Source organism: Letharia columbiana (assembly GCF_014066305.1).
Source record: "Letharia columbiana isolate WasteWater2 chromosome Unknown xfSc0000000_s0, whole genome shotgun sequence".
Lineage (NCBI taxonomy): Eukaryota > Fungi > Ascomycota > Lecanoromycetes > Lecanorales > Parmeliaceae > Letharia > Letharia columbiana.
Window position 1 is genome coordinate 320,000 of NW_023501148.1, and position 10,171 is coordinate 330,170.

General features: G+C 41.3%; 2 protein-coding genes across 2 annotated transcripts; one reads left to right on the forward strand and one right to left on the reverse strand.

Moving 5' to 3' along the window:
* Positions 1-2,557: 2,557 nt before the first annotated feature.
* Positions 2,558-3,498, forward strand: HO173_012911 (uncharacterized protein; the record flags this gene model as incomplete). Its single annotated transcript, XM_037314741.1, has 2 exons — positions 2,558-2,653; positions 2,734-3,498. 2 exons carry the CDS (start codon positions 2,558-2,560, stop codon positions 3,496-3,498), a joined length of 861 nt encoding a protein of 286 aa, XP_037158368.1.
* Positions 3,499-9,117: 5,619 nt separating this feature from the next.
* On the reverse strand, positions 9,118-9,912 carry HO173_012912 (uncharacterized protein; the record flags this gene model as incomplete). The annotated part of the gene is made up of 1 exon (XM_037314742.1): positions 9,118-9,912. One exon carries the CDS (start codon positions 9,910-9,912, stop codon positions 9,118-9,120), a length of 795 nt encoding a protein of 264 aa, XP_037158369.1.
* Positions 9,913-10,171: the final 259 nt, after the last annotated feature.

The following is a 10,171-nucleotide window of genomic DNA, read 5'->3' on the forward strand; positions in this document are numbered from 1 at the left end:
TAACTTTATATTAAAAGAATAAATTATCTTCGCTTCGCTCTTCGCTCTACTCTTTGCAAGTTCGATAGCTATATAATTGCTTATATATATACTTACTTATTTATATATATCGCCGCGACGACTCTTATAAGCTTAGTTATTTAAAAAATAAAGAGAGATTACGACGTTTAATCGAAGTAATAAACTAATTAGCGAGACTATAATATTTTTTCTAATACGCTATATTATCGATTCGACGAGTATTATAGTAATTATCTTAATAATATATATTTTAAAGAAATTATTTCTATATAGTATCTACGCGTTTATTAAGATATATAGCGTTTTTAAATATTAATATCGCTGCTATAACTAAGTTAACTAAGTTTTTTAATAAAATAAAATTAAAAGTTTACTTCTTAATTATTATATTATAGCTTTTAATTTAACGAGAACTTATTTAACTATATTATTTAACTTTTTTTAAGAATTTTAAAAAAGGCTATATTACGTAGATACGTATTTTTATTAAGAATTATATATACGTAGGATGTAAATATTATATATCGGGCGATATATTAAAAAAATAAGTCTTAATAGGATTTTCTACTTAGATCTATTTTAAGATCGATAAGATTAAGCTAAGACTAAGATAAAGTAGATATTAAAGTAAGTAATATAAGTCTAAATCTTATCTCGACTATTTTAATATTTATTCTTTCTTTTATAATAGTTATATTAATAGCTATAATAATAGTTATATTAATAATAATACGCTATATTATTACTTTTAACTCTAATATAATTACGAATAATACGTTATTTAATTTATCGACGACTTATTTCTTAATCTCTTATTATTATTTTAATCTCTTATAGTAATAGATATAATAAGATCGATAGATCTATTAAAAGAATCGATTTAAATATAAATTTTTATTAAAAGATACTCGATAACGTAAGTATATTAGAGAGTCGACTTAAAGCGTTATATTATTAAGTGTTAATATAGACTTTACGTAAATATATAATATAAACGTAGCTCGTAGAGACGTCTATTATATTATAGAATTAAGTAAAATTAGATCTTAAAATATTATTATTATATATTAAAAGATAATATAATATAATTTATATATATAATATAATATAAAGATATTTATTATTCTATATATCTATAGAATAGATATATACGAAGAGAGACGCTAAGATCTATTTAGAAAGATATATCGAGTATAGAGAATAAATTCGTAATAAAACTAAGCTCTATAATTTATAGAATTATTAGTATATATAAAAGAATAAGATAGAACTAAGCTTAAAAATCTTAAATTTATATATATAATTAATAATAAATTTAGAGTTATTACGCTCTTTAATTAAATCGACTAAGTTAACTCGCTAGCTCTCTTAAGATCTCTTATTAAAAAATTAAATATACGTTATTTATAATAAAAATAACTTTTTTATTTTCTATTAAAATTTTAGATTTTTTTTTTAAATTTTAAAACGCCATTTACGCTTTTCGAATATTTATAAATCTTAAAATTTAATCTTATAATTATTAAAGCGTAAGAAATTTAAATATCGTCTATTAAAGTTCGCTTACTAAAGTTCGCTTATTAAAGATTACTTATCTATTTACTTAATAGCTCTAATTAAATAAAATAAAAATTAATTTAATTTATAAACTCTTATTTATAAAGTAATTAATATATATAAAAGAATAAGATAGAGTTAATTTAAAAAATCTTAAATTTATATATATAGTTAATTATAAATTCGAGGTTATTATATCTTTTAACTATACTATCTAAGTTAATTTAATAGCCCTCTCGAGATCTCTTATTAAAAAAATAGATATACGTTATTTATATATAGAATAACTTTTTTATTTTCTATTAAAATTTTAAGATTTTTTTTAAATTATAGAACGTAACTTACGCTTTTAGATAAGAAAAGAATTCTTAAATTTAGTCTTATAATTATTAAAGCGTAAAGAATTCAAATATCGCTTAATTAAAGTTCGCTTATTAAATTTTTCGATAGCTCTAATTAAAAAATAGATATATATTATTTAATTTTAGAATAACTTTTTTTTTTCTATTAAATTTATATTCTTTTTTTAGATTATAGAACGTAATATAAGCTTTTAGATAAAAAAAGAATTACTAAATTTAATCTTATAAATATTTAAAGATAAAGAATTTAAATATCGTTTATTAAAGATCGCTCTTTAAATTTACTCGACAGCTCTAATTAAAAAAATACGATTATGAATTTAATTTATAGACCTTTACTCGTAATATTAATAGAAAGCTAAGTATTTTAAAGTATAAAACTTCTATATATTAATTTTTAATAAGAAGATATAAAAGAATTATAGTCTTCCGGGCGCAACGAGTATCTCTTCCACCATCCAAGACGGACTCTAGTGGTGTTGTTTTCTCAGCCGACTTGAAAAGGCAGTGTTATGTTGAATCGCGTCGCTGCTATTATTCCAGTACCCTCGCTCAAAACCTATCGGCAATATCGATCTCAACACTGAGTCTACATATCAATCAGAATCGATAACAGAATGGACGAACAACGTTTGGAAGACTTTCTAGCCACTTTTCCAACATCAGCATCGCTGCCAAAAGCGCCTCCAGTGCCAGTATCCGGGTATAAATGGGTAAGTATCTCTCTTCGTACGCCCCCAAATAAGGCACCTTCTAAGGGATCTGATATTAGCTAACTCCAGTTATTTTCAAGGTACTTGGAATTCTACTTGTCGCAATCATAGCCTTCCCCTTCGCGGTATACTCGACTAAAGGATGGTCGTCATCAGAATCATCAACAAGACCTTTTCCAGAGCTTGCCTTTCTAAAGCATATGCAGCAAGGCAAATCCGATTTGGAGGCGGTCGGGCGACTTTTGGAGACAAATATACAATTTGACCCAAAGGACTCTCGGATGTCAAGGGCACACTATCTGAAACTCTTGAGTACAACATCTGCAGCTGCCGTCTCAGCAAAATTCATCAGCTTTTACCCGCAAGCAATTGATACCGTGTGCACCGAGTATTCTTGGGAAAGAATACGCAAATATCTCCCATGGCTTGTGGCCCGTTTCAGAATGGAAACCAAGCACATGGTTCGTCAACATCACGCCACAATTGATCAAGCAATTTCAGTCCAAGAAATGCTCCAAGAGAAATCGACTGAAGTTGATTTTCACCTGATAGAACACAATGAAACGATCATGGGGAAGAGCTATACTGGCGGAGCATGGCGGCCACGAAAAGAGCAGCAGCCTCTCATGCAGGAGATAAGTCAAAAGCTCAATAACGGTATCAGTTCATATCGTATGAGCTTAGACTTCTGGAATAGGGTAGGGGTTTCCGCAGACAGGATATATTCCAACGTGTCGGCAATGTCTATGAGTCATGGTCACGGTGCCAGAGACAGAGACGTGGAAATGCTATTGAATGATATCAAGAAGGCGCTAAGGGAAGCAATTGAGGAAATTGTCTCATAGCATAATGTGTGAACAAATGGACTAGGACAACCGCTAGATCTACTGGAAGAATGCTGCTCCACCTTCTGCTGCTCCACCTTCTGCTGCTCCACCTTCTGCTGCTCCACCTTCTGCTGCTCCACCTTCTGCTGCTCCACCTTCTGCTGCTCCACCTCGTCATCTTCGCTCCCATCGTCGCTATCCAGAAGTGGTTCGAGCGTTACAGTAAGTGCCTGTAGATAGTGTCATTAAGGTGTTGGCGCAAGGAGATTTCATCGCCTTATCGAATCGGCTTTGAGAGCTGCGAAGCTTGGATCTCGGCTTCAAATATCCATGCTTGATTAAAAACACCATAGATGTTGTCGTAAAGCCCTTGAAGTCTTAAGGCTCAGTAGGTAACCCGGATCTCCCTGCTCAGCAATGATTGCAGTGACTTCTTCATCAAACAAATCAAGAAATGGATGGGCCGCATAACAAAAAGATAAGCTTGTTGTCATCACCGCCAAAGTCATGATCTGGCGTGATGAAAGTTTGATAGTGGAGGGCCTCGCGAAGAACCGCTCATTACCTTGAAGCACAAGATTGGAAAGGTAGGAGAGGTTCCACGTTGCCGGAGAGGATTTACCTCATTGGCGCCAATTGTCCTTGATGTCCAACGCTGTATTGAAATCCTCTCGGGCAATTGCTTCAATTAAGACTTTGCATTAATCCCAGAACTACATAGGTGCTTTCTTCGCATTCTTTGCATTCTCATTGGCTTCCCCATAGCGACTGTACCCCGTCTGCGATGCACAACTTTTCCTTTGCTGATATCTTTGCTCCAAGCATTGCTGCCACCGTGCTTCGTAGCAACCCCGACCGTGACCTATTTCTCCCCTTTCCCCATCACCTGCTGATGTAGATTTGTGACATCAAGCACAGGGCGCTTGATAACGCCTGGCTGACGATTACTTTTCCACTCTTGATACCGAGCGCTGCGGGCATTCCTATGAAATTTGGTGCAAGGACGGCTCCCGCTATTGCTGTTGCGGCGCTCCCTGTAAAGCTTGGATGTCCGTCTGTTCATGCGGTCGTTCACAGGATGAATAGGAGTAAAGGAGGCGGCCGACACTGGGGCTTCTGGTACGTGGATGTCTGAGATTTTGAGTAGGATCAGGCCATCAAGGGGGGTGGGTTGGAGCATGCTGATGAGAGTGTAGTTGCTATGCTGTATGACTTCGGAGCTCCTCCGCTGCTGAGCGTCTACGCGGGCGGTATGGGGGGATAGGAAAGGAAAGGGGAAAAAAAAAAAAAAAAAAAAAAAAAAAAAAAAAAAAAAAAAAAAAAAAAAAAAAAAAAAAAAAAAAGACTAGGCCGGGGCCACTGCAGCGTTAGAAGCTCCAAAGTCTAGTACCATCGACTTGATGCCGATGACGCGGGCGATGTTGGTCTAGATGAACAGGTTGATTTTGACATGGGACATGCCAAGACCTGCCAAGGCTCAGGCAGTGCGAGCAGATGTCAGATACCAGGGGGCCGAGGGGCCAAAGCACTGCACATCACTTGCACCCTCGTGCTTGCCACGAGTATTTGCCTGCTTGCTGTATCTTGAACATCTTAGACAGGGCGGATTACACGGCTCTGGCAAAGCAAGATCACCTACCGAATCAATCTTAATATTCACTCGCCTCATAGAAGGCCACACCACTGGATCATCACTCAAAGCCCCTGCCTTTGCAAGATGCCCCAAAAAATATATTATCCCCGCATATGTGTCTGGGTCTTGATACCTTGGCTTCATCTCTTCATGATTTGTTGTATCTTCGCACGACCCCCTAGCTTTGTCGCTCGCAAACGGTAGGCTTTCCAATCCCAAATATTTCTGTTCCTTCGATTTACAACCTGTTGTAGGAATCAACTAAGTCACGCTGTCTCTTGGGCTTACTATAGTCTTTGGGAAGGACTGTTCATACCTAGACAATGGGTCTCCTCTCAGTCTGGCCAGGTCAAAAGTTTCATCTTCAACACGTTTCAGCACCCACCGGATCCTGGATGTCTTACGATTGCTAAAATTGGAGCTGCGAGGGCGGCTGCTTTGGCTTGGACCGCAATATGCGCTGAGACAATGAGCGCCGGATGGACGTCTTCACGAAAGATCATAGCTATTGTACTAGCCTGGATTGGTACATACGCTGAGACAAGGAGCGCCGAACGGATTTCTTCACCCAAAATCGTTGCTATTATAACATTGTGCGTATTGGCTGTTGGATTGAATGTCACGGTTGTTCTTGGTTTGCGGGCTTGTTGGAGATTGCTCATGAGACTCCGATAAACTTGGATGTTTGAGTAATTGGGGCAGGGCTCCACGGCAAAGTCTTGTCAACAAGCCTTTCTTGGCTCCGCACTCGTTGTAATTGCTTGCATCTGTCTCTGGTAGACGAGGATCATGGAAATCTTTGGGGAGAATTCAAAGGAGCGATGGAATCAGTCTTCGAGGCTAAACAAAGAGGTCGTTGCATGGTTCAGGGGATACCTTGATGAGACCTACTCACACTCTATCGTGGCTATCACCACAACCATCAAGACAAGATTACAAACGTTGACAGGTCTATCATTTATGACCAGTAAGACTCTACACCCCGCAATCTGAAGTCTTTCAAGAAGGACGGCCTAAACTAGCTTGCATCAAACCTGAGAGTAGGTCTACGGATGTCGCGGGTATCTTCTCAATGGCGTTCCAAGGACAGCTTTTCATTATTGCGATAGCGGCTCTGGTAATAAAACCATCAAGCACACGGTTAAATGGATGCATTTCCAGACGATCAGTAAAGAAGTATGGATCAGGAGGCCGCACAGATTGCTTCTTAGCGATGAGCCCACATTCAATAAGTAATCCTTTCACGCAAGCTTTATTGAAGCAACTAGCTTTTTCCATATCACCACTCCTCATCCATTACTAGAAATATCGGCATCGTAGAAAAGGGTATCATCCTAGACCTGACTACCCGCGCTTCCACCACTCGGCCCGGCCTCCAATGCAAGAATACTGACTCCGTACATCTGCCGTAAATGAGCCCTCACAGAATCACCAGCTGTGTCAGTCTCGCTTTCCCGGATCTTCCTACGCAGCTCTAGCCTCTCCAAGTGGGCTATCGCGTTCTGGTAAGGGAGACCCGTTTTGGTGATACGATTTGCTAAGCTAAAACGCCGTTGAGTTAGTCCATGAGTTCCTGCAGGTAGTGAAGCATATGATTCAAGGCATGAGGTGAGCTCGAGGAAAGAAGTGAAGTCGCTCGTTAATCTCACTTTAACGACAGGCTGCCAGATTCGCAGAGATGGTGAATCGCAAATACAAGAAAATGATCCAATTAGCACTCACAAATTCTCGGATAATGTTTGGCACAAAAAGAATATACACCCAGTCCCGAGTTGCCGGCACATCCATTCGAGATTATCACCCATCTTCAAAATATGCGTGAGGTCTTTCAAATCCATGGTCACGAGTATAGAACTGCTTCTTTCGACGGCGTGAGATTCCATGTGATTTTGCCGTTCTGTGAGTACTCGTTGGATCTCTTTTACCCTGGCCTCATTCAATGAGACTCCAGTTCCATAAAAAGAGTTTTTCAAATCTCCCACGAGTAGCGTGAGGAAGAGCCAGCGGAGTTGATCTATGATGACCCGATGTCCTGCGGCTTTAGCCACACAACAACATTGGACAAGAGCCTCTGCAGCAGACAAGTCTCCCAGAGCTTGCGGCCCACCCTGAGTCAACGCAGCGTGGTCGCCCGCAAGAATAGAATGGATTTTGTGTCTGTTGCTGGAAAGAAGATCGATCAAGACTGAGTTAAGCTCCAGGCTCTTCAAGTTCAGTATAGCAGCCCACGAGGCTGCCGATGCGACAGTGGTTGGGCTGTTGACATCTCCTTCCAAACGTTGAGATAAGGATCTGGTTGCGTTCCCGTCTTTCCGCGGACGTCCAACACGTCTTTTGGAGGGATTCGGTGGAGCTAATGGGTTAGACTGATTAGTATTCTGATGACAATAAAACCTCCCGGCAAGACTGAGGGTTTAGTCTTCTTACCGGACTCAGCTGATGTATCAACATGCCCACCCTGGACTTCATTCTCGTCCTGGCTATCGATACTTGATAGAGTGAGGCCGGGATCAACAACGATCTCGCTCGTCAGTCGTCGCCTCTTGTTTGTACTTTGCACTAAAGAATGCAAAGTTGCGTCTTGGGTCTGTCGTGCTTCTGCCTCTGGTGATGAGATAAAATGTCCATGGAGACACTCTAAGACTGCCTTTTGATCTCCACTGAGGCCATCTGCGGGGAATTCCAAAAGGATAGAGAGTGTCTTGGGGCAGTAAGCATTAATATCATCTGCTCAGAGAACTCATCACCTACCCTTTTGGATAGAACTTTCGGAAGCAAGCTCGACATTATCTCTCTAGCTTCATCTTGTAGAATTTCTCCCACTTCATCTCGTAATGCCCTTCGGGCCTCTGACGTTGATGATTGCATGATCAGCCAGTAGAACGGGATTGGATTTCGTTGCTAGTGGGGTGCTGCAGTAGAGGGTGGTGTTGACGAGACAAGGAAAGGTGAAATTGGAGCTCAGTAAGGCGAGAGGTTTATGCTGACTGCGTACAGGAGCAATGAGGGTTGAACAGTATTGATTATGCCTTGCTTTTTGTTCTCGATGAGGTGAAACAAGCGATGTGTATCGCGTTCGTCTCGAAGGTGTTACACGCGTACTATACTTGTAGCAGGGTTACGGCTGTAAGTCACCCTAACGGCGATAAGGCAACTCCGACCTCCACGGTACGCGAATCTCGACTCTCGACTCCCTACCACAGCAATACTAGGGCTGTTTTGAAGCCTCAAATTCATGCCACGTGATTGCCTCGTGCTAGAAAGCTACTATTGAAGACTTGCAGCTACCTAAAAGCCCTCCCCCCTCGGTCCACCCCTCTTTAGTACGCTGCTAACTAAGTCGACAGAAGCCCGTCGTCTTTGGCTGCCTGCACGTCCTCTTGGAGCAGTACTCCGGCTTCTTCCACTACCTCGCCCTCTGGCACTACCTCGCCCTCTCCCACTACCTCGCCCCCTCGGCACTACCTCGCCCTCTGGCACTACCTCGCCCTCTGGCACTACCTCGCCCTCTCCCACTACCGCGTGCAGCACTTGACTCGTCAGGCGGGCAAATCACCGAATCATACCCCCAAGGTAGGAATCCTTACCCATTCATACCCCTACACCAAATCACACGAAAAATCGGGGTATGATTCGATAATTTGTCATTGCTTGGGGTATAATCTGACGACGGTCTTGAATGATAGCTTTCTGGGATGAGACGGTTTGGTGAAGGTGGCGGTAGCGGTAGGCTTACTGAGCGTCTGGTAGTGGCCGTTGACTCGATTATTGATGACGGTGGTATGTTGGGGTGTGATGATGGTCGGATTTAGCCTTCGAGGAGTCGAAATCTCGCCCACTCGGCTTTCGTCTAATAGTTTTAGACTGATAGATTCCAAATGCGGTCGGAGAAGCTTCCTTACTTCTATGATCGCACAGGCCAGATCGCGGCTTATCTCCTTCGTAGTTTAAGGCCACTTTGACAACTTGCCAAATCATACCCCAAACAATGGCAAATTACCGAATCATACCCCATAATTTGGGTGAAATTTGGCGTAGGGGTATGGTTCAGTAATTAGGGGTATGATTCGGTAAGGATCCATACTTTTGAGGTATGAATTAGAAATTCGCCCCTCGTCAGGCTGCGATTCATCATGCTCTGTTTCCTCGACATCGACTCCTTTGTCTAAGAGCTTGCCCAGTGGGGTGCGTGCCCTCTTCGTCCGCAAGGCATATGAGGGAACCTCGGGGTCGCTTTCTGAGTGGGCGGATGAAGCACGTCTACTCGGTAGTCGAGTCGCCGAAGAAGTAGGAGGATCAAGAGAGTTGTAAGCGGCCACCTGTGATGCAAGCCACTCGTATCTTAACTGGACGATCGGCAGATGACGTAGGAGTTGTCCTTGTTCGAATGGTGAGAGGGTATGTGGTAACGACGATATAGGCTGTAATGGAGTGGTTGGTCCTTGGTTACACGGATTGCTCGGCATTCTTTCCTCTGTATCGTACTTCCTGCAGTACTTTGCTACCTTAGTAGCTGCATGAAATAAAGAATTAGTTGCGTCTTTGCCTTCTGAGTCGCATCTTGCCCAGCCCTCAAGACGGTCACGTACCTCGAGTGGTCCTAGAATTCCTGAACGCCGAAAATAGCGACTCGCTCTTCTCTCTTCGATGTGGGGATAGGATGGAGGCTTCGGAATATCGTCTTCATTCATAGTATCAAACCATTGCTTCCTTGTCATATGTCGATTGTTGGGGCCCATGTCTTTGACAAAGCTTCGTCGTATACCCTTACACGCCTCCGTTTGGACAATATGCATCATTGCGATCCTTTCTGCCCAACTTGGCCTTTCCCAGAGCCTTATAAAGCCGTATTAGGTGGGTACTCGTGGTGGCTGACATTCCTTCATTCCTTCATTCCAGAAATGTCGATTCGATGCTTCCTCCCAAGTGCCTAGATGCACCATCATCTCGTCGGCCAAAGCAATCGAAACAAGATTGTCAATTACGGTGCCATCATTCCTCTCCATAACCATCGACGGTTCCTTTGGCGGTAACCAAAGCCCCTTATGTTGCGATGAA